The sequence below is a fragment of the Oreochromis aureus genome, linkage group 12 (genome assembly GCF_013358895.1).
Source record: "Oreochromis aureus strain Israel breed Guangdong linkage group 12, ZZ_aureus, whole genome shotgun sequence".
In the NCBI taxonomy this organism is placed as follows: Eukaryota; Metazoa; Chordata; class Actinopteri; order Cichliformes; family Cichlidae; genus Oreochromis; species Oreochromis aureus.
Window position 1 is genome coordinate 9,017,839 of NC_052953.1, and position 20,909 is coordinate 9,038,747.

At 39.5% G+C, this 20,909-nt stretch overlaps 1 protein-coding gene and 1 long non-coding RNA gene across 8 annotated transcripts in view; one reads left to right on the forward strand and one right to left on the reverse strand.

Moving 5' to 3' along the window:
- Positions 1 to 7,788: 7,788 nt before the first annotated feature.
- LOC120443069 lies at positions 7,789 to 16,051 on the reverse strand. Its single transcript, XR_005615114.1, has 3 exons — positions 15,969 to 16,051; positions 10,482 to 10,634; positions 7,789 to 8,047 (listed from the first exon to the last, which is right to left on the reverse strand). It is a non-coding gene; the product is annotated as an uncharacterized LOC120443069 (long non-coding RNA).
- kcnt1b (potassium sodium-activated channel subfamily T member 1b) overlaps positions 14,966 to 20,909 on the forward strand; it is a 73,741-nt gene continuing 67,797 nt past the window's right edge. For 4 of the 7 annotated variants that reach the window (XM_039620776.1, XM_039620782.1, XM_039620778.1 and 1 more), the window contains exons 1-3: positions 14,966 to 15,331; positions 18,869 to 18,917; positions 20,587 to 20,754. In XM_039620776.1, coding sequence (XP_039476710.1) covers positions 15,157 to 15,331; positions 18,869 to 18,917; positions 20,587 to 20,754 — 392 coding nt within the window. In that variant the 5' untranslated portion in view covers positions 14,966 to 15,156. Of the gene's footprint in view, positions 15,332 to 15,369; positions 16,739 to 16,939; positions 17,337 to 17,471; positions 17,588 to 18,868; positions 18,918 to 20,586; positions 20,755 to 20,909 lie in introns of those variants that run through there. The other 3 variants (XM_039620779.1, XM_039620780.1, XM_039620777.1) reach the window with 3 other exon arrangements.

Here is a 20,909-nt window from a genome sequence, read left to right on the forward strand (position 1 = left end):
AACTTCCGTTATGAATCTGTTAAATTCCTTATCTGAAGGATTTCCCAAATGGTGTTATTTGGTGCATTATTACCTACAGAAAGTTCTGAGACTGATCAACTGGATGATTAAATGGTAAGCTCTTAAGACTGACTTAAGGAAACAATTTATGTGTAAAATAGTCTGGGATGTGCTTGCGAACCAAAGTTCAAAGAGAATTGAGTCACACAAGGCTTCCAATACTCTGACATTTGAGATTTACAGAGCCCATGGAGAAATCTTTTATCTCATCTTCAGAAGTTATTTATCTCATGGGGACAAGTTGTTTTTTTAATTTCACATGCTAGTACTTCAGGGTAGAGATTAATATGAATACTGCAATTTTAAAATGCTAAATTCATTCACTAAACCTCCAAAATGCAGCAGATTCATAAACAATATAGCAGTTTTAAAATAATGTAATAACAATTCATTTTATTTGTACATGCTGATTTTAATTATAAAGTCACTAGGTAGCTGAGAGTTATTTTTTCCCATTGTTTCCAGATCTTGTACTGAATGCTTGAACTGGATAAGACTGTAAAAAAGCTTAATTTATGCATTTCAAAAAACGTTCACGTTTTCCTTTGTAAATAAAAATATATTTTCCCTTGTCTCCTAAGCATAAAAATGTATTATAGTTTTAAAATGTAATGCTGCAGGAATTTGAATAGATATCTAATTTTGGCTAGTGACTGAAGTCATCCATAAAACATCATGATTTCTCTCTGACTACCTGAGCAGGGTTTAAAAAGCAACTGATATATTCAGTAATCCACATGCCTAGATATTATTCATCCAAGTCAAAGAAGAAATGCCCCACATGCCTTACATAGAAATCTGTTTATGAGAAGATAGCTTGTCAGTATTTATTTTTATTTATTTATTTTTACAGACTTCAATAAATCCCTGACCTCCTGAAAATGCTGGATTTTATTTTACAGCTGAATGACTCAAGAGGCCCTAGGGTGATGGGAGCAGCCCAGATACTGAGGTCACCGAGTGGCCAAATCAAATCTGCCAGTAGAGTGCACGGGTGTCACTGCTGAATCTGGAAGGAAACTGCAGACAATTAGAGAGATCTATTGTCTGTCTTATACCCAAAGACTTTCGACTCATTAATTCTGCAGGTCTCACTGACAGACGGCTACAATCTAGCCTGGTGTGCCTGTCTGTTTATCTATCTGTGAAGTAAAGGTGAAGAGCGTTTATTACCAGATCTCATAAAACAAATAATGGTCTTTAGAAACAATATAATGTGTAGTGTAATGTGTAGTTAAGACACAATTTGGCAGTCAGCCCTGGAAAAAGGACCTCAAGGAGGTAACAGACCATTCATTTTTACATCGGAATTTGCATTTTCCATTTTACCGATTTTCCTCAACCAACACGTAATGAGTCATTAAAACATCCGAGCGGTTCCTGCTGAGCACAGATATAATTATGGATATTCTGGACCACACAGTGCCATGCAAAATTTAAATGTTAAATGTAGCAGAGACATTTTCCTTAACAAGCTCAGTAACACAGAGAATCTGAAACTTTAGTGCAATCGCCAAGAAATAGAGATGTGTGATGTGTGTTTAAGTGTTATAATTTTTATAACCCAATAATTGATTAATTAGAAAACAAATGTTGCATCTAGAATTTGTACCTATACATACGTATCTTCTGCTTTCAATAGATATAAAATCTAATACAACACCTTCATGGGCCACAGAAACCCTGCATGACTTTAAGTTATGAAGCAATCAAGTCCATCTGAACTTAAAATTGAGCACACGTCAGCAATTTCCTATTAAAGGAGGAGTCTTGGGTTTCACGGATGGTAGAATGAATCACTTGGGGAAGTTATATAGGGATTTGTGGAGCAACTGAGGGAAAGCAGGTTTTAGCACTTGAAATGTCTTACAGTTCAGAAAGCTGTTGCACTACAAAGAAGACAAATTGCAGGAATCAGAAACGTGTTTACAGATAAAGCACATTGTTGCCTTCAGGCAGATTTACAAATCTGACTACAGATACTGAAAGATTAAAACAAAAAATAACAGTAGGATAATGAACAAACCTACAGCTCTCAATCTAGGTTTTTGAGCCTTTTGGCTGGAAAGATTTGCAGTAGCTGTATATTAGCAAAGTTACTGTGAATCTTTTACTAGCGAAACAATAGAGGACATGATGTCTGAACATCATATGTCTTGTTTTACATAATGCAATACAGGAAGATGTGTAAATGCTTGTTTTTATTAATTATTGGCAGTAAGGCAGAAAGTTGTGAGTATACACAGTCACTGTAATTTGTCCATGTCTGCTTTATCGCTTCATGTCACAAAGCAGCCCTACAGGAGCAAGAGGCCCGCCATATGCTGGTATGCTGGTCATAGAAGAGTTATTCTGCCATCACTGCATGTCAACTCCCCTCTCTCTGCACCGACAGCTCAGCAAATGCCCTCCAAAACATGTCCTCAACAGCATGTTTATGGGTCAGTTGGTGTATCACAAGTTGAGAGTTTAAAGAGTTCAGGAAAAGAATAGATTTTCTTTTTATTGCATCACTCAAATACAATATTGAACTGAACAAACGTTATTATGAGATTGTATTATGGGAAGTGTACCTGCAGGACCAGGATTTTTTTATGCTTGCGGTCCTCTGCTGCCCTAAATATATATCATCTCAGACACACAGCTCTGGCTGTCAGCACAGCAGCTCCACTCACCAATTGTTCAAACCTAATGTTTGCAAGGAGCAGCCAATTAAACGAAATTTTTGGCTTAGGTAGTATGGCTTTACAGGGAAAGGAGCTAAAACAGTTTGTTTCAGACGGTGGATGGACCAGCAATCTGATAAATAATCGTTATTGTAAATTGTTGGTTGTTCACAGCTACTCTGCTAATGCCATTCTTCCAGAGTTGCTTCATCCGGTGTTTTGATAATGGTGTTAGAGAGCACTGTCCTACTCCCATAGGTGTTAGATTCAAGAAGAAAAACATGGGGCTGGAATGGTCATAATAGGTCCACTCTTAGTAAACAGCTTTGGAAGGAGTCTGCAGTCCTCATTAAATGAATGCATCTGTTCACTCTCTCACAAGACCAATTAATGCTGGATCTTGCAGTTTCAGTACCATACTGTTGTGAGACTGCTGTGGTCACTTTATTGTAATTGCTGTAGTCTGTCCTGGGCAGGCTCTTTGGTTAATAATTAAGGGTTCCTGGTTAAATGGCAAATTGATCAAACTATTTTTCAGCATTTTTGTACTCTAACTTAGCACTCAAAGTGTTTTTAGTACGTATTCAACCATTCACGCATACACTATTCAGAGGAGCACTCGTCACACAGTTACTGCAGATGTTTCTGCTGCACATACAGGTCTTGGTCTACCACACCCCAAAGGTGCTTTGTTAGATTGAGATCTGGTGACTGTGGAAACCATTTGAGTACAGTGAATTCATTGTCAGGTAACCAAGCCTAGCTCAGATATGAGCAATAGAGAGCTATCTGAAACCATACTGGTGTGGATTAACAAGGTCTGCGTCAGGTTGCAAGGAACCAGGACACTGATGAGAAGAGAGCTATTTGAACACAAAGGCATATGTGGGATGAGAACAGGGCACTGTTGGAATGCTACTACCAAGTAACCCCAGCAGAAGCGGTTACACAAAGAGGATGTGGGACCTATGGAATACCCAGCATCCAGACTGACAGCAAAACAACTAGTAGCTCAGTGTTTCAACATTTGGATGAAACAGCTGCTATCACAACTGGAGATCAATGAGGTATAACACAAATGCTACAACAAGTGGGAGCTGAGATTGGGTACCAAGCCCCAAGTATGACTGAAGGTGTGCTGATTGCCAGAGCAGCTGACCACCTTTCCACCTCGTGGCAAAGGTGGAAACCTGGTCCCTCCATGGCCAATTACCAAGACTATGTGAAGTACCCTCTGAAAGTCTACTAGAAGATGTGGATGCAGCGTTACAGAAGATCCCTACTGCAACCATCACCGAGGCTACACATGGTAGCAGTGAACCAGAGATGCTTGGCTATAAGATGAACAGCCACAAGTAACAGTGCCCTCCATAGAGAAGGAAACTAGTGGCCAAAATCAAGGTAGCTCAGAGGAAAGTTAGCCAACTTTTGGAGTTGCACAAAGGTGCAATGAAGAAAAGGGTGCCTAAGAAGTACAGCAACCTGCCCATACCTGAGACTTTGGAAACTGCCAAGCAAAGACTCACAGCCTTGACCAGCTGCTGTCAGTGGCAGAGGAACAATATGAGAACAGCTCCACCAAGGATGGACACAGCACAATCCTGGAAGAGAAAACCATAATGGCGATGCTCAGTGGCTAGTGGATCTAAGAGCACACCACAGCAACCTCCCTGAACAGGGTCCAGTATCCATCACAGTGGCCAGCTGCCAGCACTCCATGAGCATCTGGCAGCACAAAGGAACCAGCTGCTAGTAGACGAGAGACACCAGGAATGGCTAACTGAAGGCTGGACAGTCCTGATCCTCAAGGATGCCCAGAAGGGACTGGTCCTATCCAACTACCAGCCAATAACCTGCCTCAATACCACATGGAAGCTCCTGTCAGGCATCATAGCAGCTAAAATGAACAGGCACATTGAGCTAGGTGTTCTAATTCGCCCCCAAGCGAGGCGAGTGGATCCAGCAGATCCCAGGAACAACCTCCGAGATGTATATATGCAAATCATTGGGAAGTGAGATGTATTTTGATATGGTTTATACTGATGTGGGCTAACCCTAATATTATTTTTTCTTTATTTGTAAGAATATCAGTTGTACAGCATAGACACAGAATTGGTTCCCAGCCAACAAAAAGATATGTTTAATGAAAACTGTATTGTATATTTTTTTGGGCAGTTGGGGGGTAAATTCCAGCTGACATCCTGTTCAGTAGAAGACTTCTGTCCTGAGTATAACGAGTGGAGATCAGCTGCAAATATGGTCAGCGTTCTGGTCAGTGCAGCTGTGGGGACTCTGGACAGCATGATCTATACTGTGGGTAGGGGAAGATAACCTGCAATGTTACAGGAATGTGGGGAGTGGAGATAGAGTTTTAAAATGTCTTATGTGTGTACAGTGGTCTTAATCTGGCAAATAGCTTTATTTAAAAATGCCACACTATGGAATAACTTCAAAACTTTTCCCTTGGTATTAACACTTAAAGCCCTTTAAGGATTTGTCACTGCAAGCATTTCACGTCATCCTCTGAGCAGATTGAGTTTGTGTTTGTTTCATGCTGCTTCGCGAATTTCATTTTCCAGTTAAACTGCTGACTTCATGAGAGGCTTTAACTGAAATGGGTTATTTTCATTTAGGCTAATTTTGTGGAACAAGATGATTCAACCTGACATTTCATTACCTCGCACAAGCAATCACAGCAAGGAAAGGTGAAAGGAAGCATGCTCGAGCTGGCAGTGACACTCTGAAATACAAGTCATCTCTTAATAAGTATGAGCTGCCTGGCTCAAACAGAGAATTCCTCCCAGGTCGAGCTGAAGAATGAAGTCATGTAATGTAATATAGGTGTCATGTGGAGACATCAAAGTCGGTGACTTGTGGACCAACTGCTGGCAGTAGGCTATGGGGTGCTGATCCTTTTTCATTAAGCCAAGGCTGGCAAGAGATGGTGTAAGTATATATGGTCCAAACGTCTATATATTAAAAGACCTCTGTCCTATTGTTGATGTAACTTTCTTTGACCAAGAATATAGCATTGTGAAATTTTAATTTAATTTAGACTTCATGGTTGTTTTGACAAATATAGCAGCAGGCTTGTAGATAAGTCAAACGCTGAGGGTACAAAACTTACAGGGCAAGACATTCCTGAATGGAATAAAAGAATATCCACAAGTAATTATTTCATCTGGCCGAAAGAAAAAAAATGTTTATGACCCTCTGTCCTTACCTCCACAATTCACCAGAATTGTTATTCCTCCTAGAGTATTGGTTAGATGTTAATGAGTCTTATACACAATGACCATCTAATGGGTCTTCTCGAATTATGCTTAATGTCAGTGTCATATTTGTGAATTTATGACAGCGTTCCCACACAAATTCCTCCTAGGGTGGTCAGATTTCCTGGATATGATGGTTTGCCACTCTCCTTGACTTCTCAGTAGAATTATTTCCCATCAGTTTGTGTAATACAGTCAATCTAACGTACTTTCCCTTTTTTCTCAGGATCCACAAGTTTGATTTTCCTTTCTTTACAAAACCATCCCATTTCTCTGTAATGTGTTTGTGTTTGTGTTTTTCCTCCCAGTCAACGAACCAACCTAACACAACTATTACCTTATAACTTTCATTCTCTTCATGACACATTACAATGTCTGAATGTCGAATCTGGTAATCTTAAAACTGAGTATCATTAGCCCTACACTTATTCCTGCTTTCCTTCTCTTAAAAGAGCTAATGTTGAGGAGTTGCATAGTATTAAAGAATGCCACAACCACTCAAAGGATACCTGAGTTTTTAAAAGTTGTGTTCACTGTGCCAAAAATCATATATGCAAGCCTTACTTATCTTTTTTTTAAAGCACTGCTTAAACTGTAGATCAATGTTTCATATTAAATAAAAAGAAAGGCAACTGCTTTAAACTGCATAACTGTGTATGCTGTATACTAGAACTAATGGGAGAATTTGGGAGAATGAGAGATTTGTATTTATTTGCCATTGTTGTTGTTGATGCTACTCAACAGAAGAGGTCAGTATTAAGGCAGAAATTTGATGCAGGTGTCTAAAAATAAAGTAAAATCAAATCATAATCTTATTAGTGAGCGATGGACTGCCCCAAATTCTTGTTTTATAGGATTTTCTCCATCTCCTGATGTTTCTGGAGTATTTATTTCTCATAGGCCCAGAAAGTCCAAAATAAGCCATTTCACTCACACACACAGTGCACTAGTCAACGAGTTTCTCTTTCTTGCTCTACTTCTTCAGCTCCTTCAAATATCTCAAAGGAGCTGGCCAATTTCCCAATTCCCACAGTTAGCCATTTCTTAAATGGATGCCAGCCAACTGACCCAATAATAATCATCCCAGCAGGCTCTTGACAACAGTATGGGGAAGACCTGCTCCCAAATGATCAACTCTCTATGCATTGATCCTGCTAGCTCTTTTTTTTGCCCCTTAGCCGACTGCACCTAATCTCTGAAGGGTGTTTACATCGCTGTTCTGACATTTCAGGGGAATATCAAATGTCCCACTCAAGCAAAATTTTGCCAATTAGGAGAAAGTATTGTTTTGTAGGATGTGGGTTTTCAACTAAGAGCCTTGAATACAGAGAAAACAATTTTAATAGCCTTCCCGTGGAGAGGAAACACTTTGACAGATGTTTGCACAGATGCCCACACAACTAAAACATTTTCTCTCAGTGCGAACATGTGTGTGTATGTGTGTGTGTGTGTGTCTGTGTGTTTGTGTGTGTCTGTGTCTGTGTGCAAAAGCTAATGTTGGAGAGTAGTATAATACTCTAATTAAACTAATAGTTTATCTTCATTTTGAAGTATCTCTCTGGTAACTATTCATATTTGCATCGTCATTTTATGCTACTGAGGCTACTAAGAAATTGTGGCTATATAAAGGGGAAAACAGTATTTGGCTATTGTAGTAAATGGGCAATTTGACTAATTCTGTCTGTTGCAAGACCCTCCTAAAGGATAGAAATGAACCAAAGGTGACATTCCTGCACTGCCCCATGAACAGTATAGAATGTTATTCTATTTTTATTTGTGTGTAAGCTTGAAAAACTTTAAAAGTAGCACAAAGCACAAAGATTGCAAATACTTTAAAAAGCCGAGTTTCTATGAAAGCATCTCTCTGTGATTTGTCTTCTCAAAATGTTATTGCCAGCAGCTGATATTATCTTCCTCCAACACTTTGACATCCCACTCTTTGATTTCCATCCTGGCAGGTACAATCCAGACACAGACAGCTGGAGTACAGATGTAGCACCCTTGAACAACCCTCAGAGTGCAGTGTGTCTGGTGGCAATGGACAGATACCTGTATGCCAGTGGAGGACATGATGGCATTACTTTCATAAGTACTATAGAGAGGTACTTTAGCATAAGTGCAAACTAAAGGTCAATATCTTACAAAATGAACTGTCATTCCACTTTGTGCAGACTGTAAACAAATGAGACTGTTTTAAAGAGCTCTCACTGAAATGAAAGGTCTCTCTTTAGTGTTTGCAAATAAAATAAATATGTATCTTCCATTCCTAACAGAGTCTTCTAATGTGTTTAGTTTACTGTCCATGTATGAAACTTGTTTGTGCTATGAATAAGAATTATTCTATAAATGTAGCTAAAACTAATCTAATAATTTTCTCATTTACCTGACATTTCACATTAATTTGATGACAAGCTGAAGAGGTTGACTCAGAGGAAGGAACAAAGAATTCAAGCTGCACAAAAATATCAATGACGGACAGATCACTTGCTAAAACGATAACCTTTGTTTCATTGTTATAAATATGATCCAAAAATGAACAAATGGACCAAGCAGGTAGCGGTGCTGACAAGAAGAACCAGCTGTGGCTGCTGTGCTGGAAGGTAACCTATGTGTAATGGGAGGGAGTGATGGTGAAAGGACTCAGGTGTGCGATGCTATTGCAAAAGACTATCTTTGTCCTAAACCTCACAGATACTGATTACATCAACAGGATAAAAGGCTGAAATCGAATATTATGCCTAACTTCAATAAGGAAAATCTGTAATCACTCACCTGCATTCATCCCCGGCTGTTTGGCTAGTAGTCGATTCTTTACGTCACTTCCACTCACCCACATTCTCAAACTCAATATTGACATCATTACTGTAGTCCAATCATCTTCTTACGTGCCTCGTTTGAGCCGATCTGCTTACGTTAAATCTCAGTAGTCCTCTGTCAGTCTCCCTTTTAGATTCTGATTCATGCAGCTCACCTCCTCCCCACCTCAGTCAGAGCCTCCATCTTCATCTTCACTAGCATCCAAACTCTGGAGTCACTTAAGTCCTTGATGATGGTTATCAGACTCTAATTGGCTAATAGATTTTCCTGCCTAATAATTTCTCTAACTCAATAAATCACGTTCAATTCTCTCACATGATCTCTCCTTGTTGAATTAACAATTATTTACTATGAATTAATGTGAGCTAATCATAATAATAATAAAAAATGTCTTTCCTAAGACAGACTTTTTTTCACCCACTGTGCAAACCTGCAGCCCTCCACATTTAAACAGTTGGAAGCAACAAATACCTAACATTTTGTTTTGCCTTCATATGAAGATTTTTTTAAACTAAAAGAATAATAAATAAATAAATAAATAAAAGCTGAATAAACTAAAGCTAAATAGTATGTGTTAATATAGGAAAGCTATACTCACAAAAAATATTTAGTGCCCTGTTTGTGACCTGACCCCTTTCTACCCTCAAAAACTGAACTTGCACACACATTCACAGGCAACCGCTTCAACCTTGCCAAAGATAAACACAAGTCACTTGTTCCTAACTATTTTTGTCTATGAGAAGTGCTCATCAGTGCAATTCCCACAACCATTTTTTGGTTCCCATCAAGTTCTTGGACACAATCTTGGCTTGGAATATCCAACATGCTTTTTTTACAAACTGAAAAATGTACATATATTACAGGAAACACTTTTAGCTTATTATGTAGAGTAGATTACTAAAATCTGTGTTATGGGTCTTAAATCCAGGGCTTTGTGTTTCTCTGCGGGTTCAACACTTGTTTTTAAGATTAGCTCCTTCTGTATATTAGTACAGTTCACATTTTCCTTTGGCATTTATTATTTCCCCGGTTTGCAGTCTAGTTCATCTTCTTGGCTATGTAATATTTAGTTATCCTTTTCTATTTCCCCTGTGTTCCCCTGTGTTCCCATGCCTTCTGTCAAGTCTTTGTCTGTTAGTGATGCCATGTTTAGTTACTTCCTGTTTTATTTTGCCAGTATCTTGTCTCTTGTGCACTCTGTTTGGCTTTGCTTTCTTTGTTTTGTGTTCCCAACAAGTGTCAGCTGTGTTCCCTGGTGTGTCCCGTCTCTCTAATTACTTGGTGTGTATTTATTGTCTGAGTCTCCCTCTGTTGTTTGTTGTATCCTTCCCTCATGGCCGTTTGTTTACCTGCTCCAAGGGTCCTCATTTATTTTTTCTTATGTGCTGCTCTGCATTTGTTTTGGTTTGTCCTGTAAGTTCCAGCAATAAAGCTGAGTTTTTGAGTTAATTTCTGCCTCCTGGGTCCTGCATCTAGGTCCACACTCTGCCTGCCACACAGCGGTTCCCATGACAACCTGGACATTTTTCTACATAAACACTCCCTACCTGTAGTGCTACACACATAGTGTATGTGGTTGTGCATTAAATAGTATACATGGCCTCCCCTCACTTGTGCTATCTTCTAAATGTTCCCCAGTGTAGCGGTACAACCCTGCAGATGGTACCTGGTCGATATGCTCCCACATGCTGAGTCCCAGAGAGAGCGCTGGTTGTGCTGTGTACCTGGGACACCTCTACATGGCCGGGGGCAAAGATGAGCTCAAGCTGGAGCTCCATGCAGCTGCAAAGGTTCAATCGTGACACCATGAGGTGGATGCCTGTGAAACACATGAGGAGTGAGAGGGTAGATCGGTACAACAGACATAAACTGTTCTCTCTAAAAAAAAAAACCAAAAAAACATCTGGGCATGTTTGCATACAAATGATAAAAACTGAAAATATGGAGCGAGAAAATATGAGTGACATGAATGAGAGAGGATCACATAATTTTTCTTTTGTTTTATTGTTTAATAATTTACACTGCAATGAAGAGGGTTCTTACTGAAAGCTTTTTCTAGCATGCTTTCACTGGATTGTGATGGTGCTGATGATTAAAATGAATTCATTATAAAGTTAGAGGACCCAAATGTAGGATGCTAGATGAGTAAGAAAGAGCTGAAAGTATAAAACTGAGTAAGAGAGCATGAGTGAAACTAATCAGGGCAGGGAAAGCAATGATAAAAAATTGAAACAAGACAAATGCCCAAGGAAAAAAAATTATCAAAATAAAACAGGAGGTTATTTTGATTGAGAAATTAGATGCACAAATAGACAAACCAAATGAGCTACAGACAAAGAGATTCAGGAGACGATGGGGGGGAAAAAAGTCAGGTATTGACAAAATAAATCAGGAACCAAAACTAAACAAATCCAGCACTGATAACAGTATAATGTTTTCAGTGCTCACCATCTCATATATTGCATACCAGCTTTTGGCAGCTTAACAAAACACTAAGGACAGAGTGTCAATTAGCAGTTGTGTGTCACAACCTTAGTTTGGCTGGATGAGGGCATTTTCACACTATGGGCATAAAAGTATCTATCAAATTTGAGCCAAACCAACTATATGCTAAAATATTTGACTGAACATATTTGAGTGAAAAACTGTGATACTCTTGGTACAATGTGGAAAGTCTACACAGATTTATTTTACAAATGTAAAGCACACTCACAGGCCACTTTGTTAGGCACACATTTTCAACTGCTCAGTAACACAAATTCTGTTCGGCCAATCACAGGTTTAGGGGGAATTGTCGGAATGATTGGAGGTGATTTATTTAAGTGACCTTAAAGTGACACTTTGTGAAAAGTCACCAAAATGCCACAGTCTGAGTATTTCCCTCCATATCTTACGACACTACCACTGCTGATCCACTGGGATTTTCCCACACAAACATCTCTAGGGTTTACAGAGAGTAGCTTGAAAAAGAGAAAATATCCAGTGAGTGGCAGTTCTCTGAGTGCAAATGCCTTATTGATGCCAGAGGGAGAATGGCCAAACTGCCTCCAGCTGACAGGAAGGAAACAAGTCAACAAACCACTTTTTAAAATGAAAATATGCAAAGTAATAAATATAATAGCCTTATTTATAAATAAATATGTAGAAGACCATCTCTGAATGCACAACACGTCAAACCTGAAAACAGCTGGGCTATAGCAGTGGAAAACCACATTAGGTGGTGGTCTCCTGCCAGCTAGGGACAGGAAACAAAGACTGCAACTTACACAGGCTCACCAATACTGGAAAACAGAGATTGGAAAAAGCACTACCTGGTCTAATGAGTCTTGATTTTTGTTGCAATATTTGGATGGTAGAGCCAAAATCTGGTCTAAACAACATGAAAGCATGGATCCATCCTCCATCCTCCTTTTTACCAATAGCTCAACCTAGTGATGGTTGAGGTGGCGTAATGATGTGTCAGATATTTTTTTGGCACACTTTGGGTCCCTTAGTACCACCTGAGCAATATTTCAAGATCATAGCCTGCCTAACTATTGTTACTGACCATGTCTATCCCTTTACGACCACAGTGTACCCATCTTCTAATGGCTGCTTCCAGCAGGATAACGCACTATGTCACAAAACTCAAATTATTTCAAACTGTCTTCTTGAACATGACAACGATTCACAATTGAGTTCACAATGATTTCACAACTGGCCTCCACAGTTACCAGATCTCAATCCAACAGAGCACTTTTTGGGATGTGGTGGAACAGGAGATTTGTATTATGGAAGTGCAGCTGACGCATCTGCAGCAACTACGTGATGCCGTTATGTCAACATGGACGAAGATATCTGAGTAATGTTTCCAACACCTTGTGGAATCTATGCCACAAAAACCTGAAGCAGTTCTAAAGGCAAAAAAAGACTAATCCAGAAGTGTAATGTGAGTGTAAATAAATGCTAAATCTTTCCAGTAACTGTTGAGATTATTTACTTTTGATGAGAATAGCACCTTAATGACACAATCTCAAGCATCGGACTTTGAGTTTCAAAAAGTTTTTTCTACTCTTGACTCTGTATGATATCAGTGAGATCAGATGTCCGTAATCAGTCATGCTTATCTGGTGACAGCAATCCTACCGACATCTTGTTTAAACCTTGTGTATGTGACAGGTAATCAATCGGGAGAAAGTTTGCATGAAAGGGGTGGACTTAAAGAGAGAGAGAATAAAATGGCTTGTTTCCCACAGTGGATGAGCTATGAACTGCATCCAGGCGCAGTATAAGATAAACGAGGATACTTTAAGAAAACACTTGGGATCGTTTTCAGCACTGAAACAAAGACTTAGTTCTTTGTAACATAATCTGAAATCCTGGGATCAATAAAGTATATATATGTGTGTCTCTATCCTACTTGTGTATTATCAGATATCTCTTCTAGTCTTCAATGGTGCACTGCTGGCTGTAGGAGGATCTGATGGTTTCACCCATCTGAAAACAACAGAAGTTTACAGCCATGAAAACAACACATGGAGGTAAGAGGAGAACTGAATTTGTGACAAAACTAATACAAAATGATTGCTACAAGCATCAAATGATGCCATAAGCCCTGACATAATTTTGTTTTGATTCCCTGTTAATTACATTTGCAGGAAACATGAAAGCCATAATGTAAACAAGCTATGAACTGAATCACTATTCAATGACATCAATTAGTAGTAGAGAGCTATAAAGAGGAAATGTATTTACATTAAAACATCATGAAGGGCACGGCAGGCCATGAATGCACAAAACATCAAATATCTTGAATAAGATATGATACAATATATTATATTAATATTTTCCCGAAGGGTTATTGTTTACACTACGTTGGTAATATGGGAGAAGGATTAACTAATCAAAATAATTTTATGTTTAACTGGATTGTTCGAACCATTTATGTTTAGTAAATGTAATTACACTGGATGTGGCAGGTTCAGATAATGGTGTTAAAGGGAAAAATACCGACTCTTACTTTAGTAAAAATCAAGACACAAAAAAGAGGAGAGATGTCTCTTCCAAAATGAGTTAAAATTCAAATGTAACATTACATCGATTAATGTTAAAGAAAGTGTATGCAGGACGAAAATACGCTGTTGCTTATAAGCGAGACAAATAGATAGTCTCTTTGTGATTCATGCACTGTGCTCATGTACGGCTCCTATATATTATATATGCCTTCAGGCTGCAAGCTGAATCTGGGTGCTTCACTGTCTGAGCATGTTTCCCTTTCCATCTGTTTTTAGACACTTTGGAAGCATGAAGAGTAAGCATCCAGGTGGGAGAGTGGCTGCGCTGTACTGAGACTCAACAATACTCATATTATATGAGCAGGACAGAAGTGTTAGAGAGAAATAGCCTAATGGATGTAGGCTCAGGGACACATTGTGATACGGTTCAAGTAAAGGCAGTAGAATAAATGAATAATGGAGGAGTTCGCTACAAAATGAGACATAGCTGCATTAGAAGATGGTGACAGCTAACTAAAATTAAAGCACACTACATGCTGCCCAGTTTTGATCTTTTATGTCTGTTGTCTACAAATTATAAACAGATGAATCTGTAGAAAGCAGATTTCAAGAATAGGTTAACTTTTGGATTGACAGACTTAAAATGTAGATTTTATACAATTCTGAAAAAGAAAAAACAATCAAGTAAAAATGAGACAATCACGAAAATGCTCATAATATGACAAAGTGAATCAGTGTTTGAAGGGATAGCACCATTTAAGATGATCTCATTTTAATTCATGAGCTTGCTAATTAAATATTAATGTGGAGTAACAGGTATTAGTCATAGCTAAATCATGGCTAAGGCACGGATTTGGAGATAAAAACATAGCAAGTGCATGTTGTTAGTCTTACAATGAGGCATGGTTCATGTGAAGTGTGTTAAAAGTAACCAATCACAGCTCCTTTCTGAGTTATTTCAATAAGCTGGAGACATCTTTGAAATTTATGTAGACGTTAATCATATCACTGAATTTTTGCGAGTGGCTCAGACTATTCAAAGTATGCAGAAAATGACTGTAAATGACCCACAGCAGTGACTGTAAATAAAGTGCTTCATCCTATTTCATCACTGAGCTTGTGTAAACATCCACTGATAGGAAGGGTAAGTGCCCGCTGCGGTGTAAACCAACAAAATCAGACAAATCAAGTGGAGAAGAAAATCTGTGGGAATCAAGATCCTTAGCGAGATGAGTGAGTGAGTGAGTGAGTGAGATCTGACTGCTGGCATGGGAAAGCATAAGAGGCTGTGTGGGCTTTAAAACGATGACGCTCAGAGCTCTTTCCCCTGGAGAATAATGGGCTGAAATGTGGAGAGGCTCAACACAAGGAACACACACAGAGCAGCGCGGCTTTTCCACAGACACACAGGAACCAGCGGTGTCTCCCCAGTCGTGCCACTGTGCACACATAATGAATATTTTCTTCAATGTGAGGGGGACAGTTGTGAGGCAAATAGCAGAGGACAGAGCAGCTGTTGCAGGTATGTTTTAACAGAAATATTAAATATGGAATTTTTCCCTGTGTGTTGTAGGAAGATGTTGCAAGTGTAAGTTGCCAAGACTCTACACGTGCTGTGTATATGCTCCATAAAATGTTGCTCGATATTGATATTTATAAGGATCAACAAATAACTTAATAATTTTGGGGACTGTTGTGATTTTTTGTTTTTTTCCTGACCAGTATGCAGCTAAGAGTAAAGCTCCCCCACATGTAATTTATCGTGTGGCAGTGGAAATATAATAGTAGAAAAATAGTTGAACTTTAATGCACTTTTTTTCTCCAACCAGATGTGTCTGGATATATAGGTACATCTGTCACTACCCATTAAATACCACTTCTTGGAAATAAATAAATACTAGCCAGCCTTTTGCATTGACATAACTTTGAAAGAATTCTGCGCTGTCATGATTTTGGGTGGGAATAACCGTGACAGCGCAGAACTGCATAATCTATTATTAGGTTTTTTTCATTTCACTAAAAGCTCTTTTTAAATTAGAAATTTCCTGTCAGCATCAAACGCTTCAGTTTCCTCGGCAGACGACGAATTATTCCAAGGTTGTCCGGTAGGTGGCGAGGCACCGGTGGTGACTTCAGGTTGGGAAATCAGCGCCCCTCACCCGCTGTGTCCTGGGAAGCAAGGATGAGGATGAGGATGATGATGTTGTCCGGACAGCGTGGAAACCCGCTGGACAGCGCGCTTACTTGATGTGTTACTTCATATGCGTAAGCAGACGTTACATGGCAGGAGACAACAGTGAAGAGAAGCTGTAATTTGAGTGATTCCGAGAGCAAGGGTTGTTATATAACAGCAGCTGACAACGGTTACAGGGGACTGCGAGCTAATTAAAAAGACGAGCGCAAGTTTATCATCGACCGCGTGGGACTGACAGTAACGTTAACTTAACGTCCGTCTTCCTTCCGCCAAGAAATGTAGTTCGGCAACAGTGGCAAACAAAGTTGTTGCTAAGCGACAAGGAAGTCAGTCGGTTGTTTGCTTTTTTTTTTCGCCCATGAATATTTACGTTTAATGTCAGGTGTGCCATAATCGCGTACATGTGATAATGGTAATGGCAGGAAGTTAGCAAGTCATGCTTCACGCTTTGCTGTCAGGAGACCCTTCTTTGGGTTGATGGGATTTAACTAAACCCCCAAAGCTCTCTGTTGGATCCCTTTTCTTCCCACCTCTGATCACTGGAGCTAACTTCCACCCCACAACTCTTGCAATTGTCACTTTCCAGTGATGACAGAGCTTTCGCGGGTACTCGTTGTTGGGAAGCATCCTGTGTCGCACACGCAGTGCAGTATGCAGTGCAGCGAATGGAGATTATCTGAATCAAACCCAAGTTTACCATGCTGGGACCTCGGCCAGAAACGGGAGCACAGCCAGGTAAACGAAGTTAACAGGAAATCACAGGGTGCGATGCAACTGTGTGTTTTAACGCGTACAAGTTCAGTGAATATCATCAAGCTTATTGTAAAGCTTTGGTGGCAGATGCTGTACCGTGAAGTAAGATTATTATTATTTTTCTCTGTTATTTATATTGTGTAGCCATAACATCTGTGGTGGGCCTAAATTCAGATGTTTTGGTTGTCAAGAAAATATCATGACTGCATTCCTGCTCTATGTTTGTCTGTATTAATTAAATACAGACTGGTGAAAAATTAAACCTGAACCCTTGGTAATTGCAGTGAGGATGGGCTGGTAGCTCTGATTCACTGTGGTGTAGAGCATTTTTCTGCCATTGTTCATCACTGCAAATCAATACAGTGATCAGCTTTATATTGATGCTGAGTGGTCCCTTCCAGGATGCCATTACCCTCGTTTATAGGGGCCACTGAATGCCTTGATGAGTCAGAAAATAATGTGAGTTTGCTTTAGAATAGCAACATCAACTGGGGGAATCTTGGTGTTCTGCCTCTCTGTGGAGGTTAAAAAACGTTTGAAGAGTCAGTTCTGATGGCTCAGTCATCCAACACCTTAATAGGTAACTTTTTTCCCCGATTTTTCCCCTAATTATAAGTTTTGTTGTCACTAACAAACTTTTTTTCAAATGTGGCATTTTGATAACTATGTTTCAGAGATGATGGTTTTAATCACAGATTTCCTTTTTTGCTTGCAGACTGTGCTGAGCATTATGTCTAGATATTGGTCTCTGCATTGAAAGGCAGTTAGTCTCATCTGACCTTTTGAAATACATAATTCTGAAGAAGACGATTGCAGATTTTTACAGCCATTGTAAGTCGGATTTGATTCTTTTTAGTCTTCTTCTCGCCCTGGTTCCTGTTATTTATTTAAAGACGAGTTTTATGCCTTCCCTGCACATGCTTTTCCTCGCTCCATCTGCTCTCTTTGGTCTGAATCCACGGCATTCGCTCCATTAAAAGGAGACACTCTCTTACCGCAAGCAACTCTTTTTCCCTTTTATTGCGGTCACTTTGCTTCCCCCATTAAGTGAGCTCTCAAGGGTCGAAGGCTTTTTTTCTTTTATACTGTATAGGGGACATGCTAATTTTACTTACACAATTGAATGTACAGTTCTCGCTCTCTTTTATCTTGTCATCTAGTTCTTCTTAACTTCTGATGTCTCCTAAAGTAAAGGACACATTGAGAGTAATATGTTCTTTATTTTTCTGCATTCACCTCCTTTTGTTTCCGGTTTCCGCTTTCTTTCCTCTCCACCGTACTCGCTGTCATAACCTCTCTCTCTTTTCTCTGTCTGCCCTTCTGGGGGACTGTGCCTTCAATGTTAATAAGGGAGATATTGGTTGCTATTAGCCCACTCAAGACTGCCCACACTGTAGTATGAAAACCACAGACACACACTTAGCTCTGTATTACCCACTTATTGTTCCCTCTGTAGACAGTTTGGCAATAAACCAAAGGCACATCAACAGAAAGTCTAGGTTTATCTTTTAGCTGGAAATGTAAAAAATATGATGGAAATGCAGACACGGATGCCCATCTTGTTCAATTGGACAGAGCATGCTTTTGTATATTGTACATACACTGTAGGTAATTAAGAACAGTCTTTGTCCTGTTTCTGAAATGACCTTCCTTCTCCTCGTTTTGCTTCATGGACAGAAAAAAATGTGCTAACAGCATCTTGACAAGGGAATCCCTCCTCACTATTGCAAAGATTAAAATGTACACAAGGGTGCCTTTAATAAACACATGCAGATAGTAACTGATTGACCCACTTGCTGCTTCCCACTTTATGAGAAGATGCACCATAAAAAAGTTAAGCACCATCAAGTGGAGATGTTGGAGAGGGAGAACTCGGTAATATCAAACTGTACCCTTGCATAAATGTGTTGGTGTAATCCTGCTCTGTGTAAAGAACAGAAGGTTTGAGAGTGCGCACTGATCTGTGCGTGTAAGCTGTGAAACAGGCAGTGGATGTGATCGACCTCTTTCAAAAGGTCTTAAGAGGAGAGTTTTTATAAGTGTTGTTTAATCTCTCTTTTGCCTTTTCTCTCTCTCTCTCTTTCTCATTCGTCATTGACGTCCCCCTGTAAGAGCCAGTGATGAACCCTCCACGCCGATTATCGAGTTCCCACGGTGACAGGTAACTTCCTGAAGAACTTCCCTACATGTGTTACTGTGTGACAAGGTGGAAACACATACAATAATTAGCCACAATATTTGAAAAAAACAGCTGCCTAATTTTGTGTAAATGCACATTGTTCTTTCAAAATGGTTTTTACCTGTAGTGTCCCTCCACTACTACTGCTCCGTGGATTGCCTTATCAAAATGTAATCTGAATTTTCAAGTTGCTCTTTGTATACCTTGAGTCATTTTGGAGCTTGAAGTGAAAATGTTTGGGCAAGAGCTTTACGTGTGGAGTTACCAGCTCATGGAGACTTGCTGCATTTGCAGCCTACATTCATAAATTTGATGGGATTTAAATACAGTCAGCCAAACAGAAAACTAGACAATTTATTACATAAAGCACCACCACAACCACAATAACCTTGAGCTCTAGTCCATGACTTGAATTAGCAGAGCAGAAGCCTTGGAGAAAAGTGCTGACTACAGCTTGCATCCACCTGTTAGTTGCCATAAATAAAAAATAAAAAAATACCAGGGTTTGTTTTAAAAAGTAAAATAATAAAGACAATAGGCCCAAGAGAAATGAAAAATGAAAAAGTAATTTATTTGCACCAATCTCATTTAATCTCAGTGTGAGTCATTAGGCTACTGCATAGTGTTGACATTTACAACAGCACTAGTTACTTCTAGTTCCTCCTTTTCCTTGAAACATATTGCATGTGGAGCTGGTGAGAGAGAGCTGATGTGAAATAGCATTAATCAAGGCGATGGCGTCGTGTAATATTACACTAAGTGTCATATACACTTCTTATCAATTGTTGCAACAAACCATCATACTTCTGGCTTCATTTTTAATGTCTGGATTTTAACTGTTGACATTCTGGTTACAGTAGTTTTTAATTTGCCCGTCGTTTTATGTGACCAGGGAAATGTTCATTGGGGATGGACCAATAATGTTGCACCTGCAGCAATAATGTATATTGTAAAATGTAAATAGGTTGCATATTCATATGTCTTTCCCTTCCTCCTTTGATGGGCCATTTTTTTTCTTTTTGAATAATGCATGTATGCATGTTTGTATGTTTCCTCTGTTTAATAATACAAGATGTTTGTGAAATAAGTCAGTTGCATCAAGTCACATGGTTCAGATTATTATCCATGTCAGGATTTAAAATAGGGCCTGTGTGCCCATTGCAAACCATTTCTGCTTAAGCTGTTTTCTCAGCTGTGTTAGTAGCACAAGACTGTTGGCACAAGAGCTTAATAGCTGGTCAAGAATCTTCATTGTCATTATCAGTGTGCTCAGTGTGTCATCCTCATAAATGCATGTCGTGTTTACTTGGGATTTCACGGAATGGATAATGGGCCCTTTCTGTTTGCTGTGGTTTCCTTTTTGTCCCATGTGAATAAATTGGCATGTGAGCATTACAGTAAAATGTTTGTCATTGTTCCCCCGAGCAACCATCTTTGTGATTGCAGACAAGTGCATTATACAACCATAACTTTCCTCACATATTTTTTAAGCCTTTGCAAGATGCTTTTTCAATTAGAGCCAGCCTCTACATTAACAGTGTCACGTACACTTTTGTTGTCTGTTCTCAGCTGAATACATTGTTTTAAAATGTCACCCTTGTACTAGCAGACAGGTTGCTGAGCAGATTCTGCTGTCTTTCTCGTCATGCAGGCCATCCACTGAGACCGTGCAGAAAAACAACAGCAGCAACTCTGGTGTTATTCTGGACATCTCAGCTCTCAAGATGGCTGATGTGGATTCAGGGGTGCCTCCGCTCCCACCTCGTTACCGATTCAGGGACTTGCTGCTGGGGGACCAGACATTTCAGAATGATGACAGGTAGCACGAAAAGCTGTCTTTAAGTTTGTGCGTGTGACATGTGAGAGACTGCCCAGGGATGTTGTGGGCAGGATGTGCGCATTGTGGATCTTTTTTGTACAATAACAACAACAGAGAACCTGAAATCTTGCAGTCTTTATTAAGAAGAAGTCTCT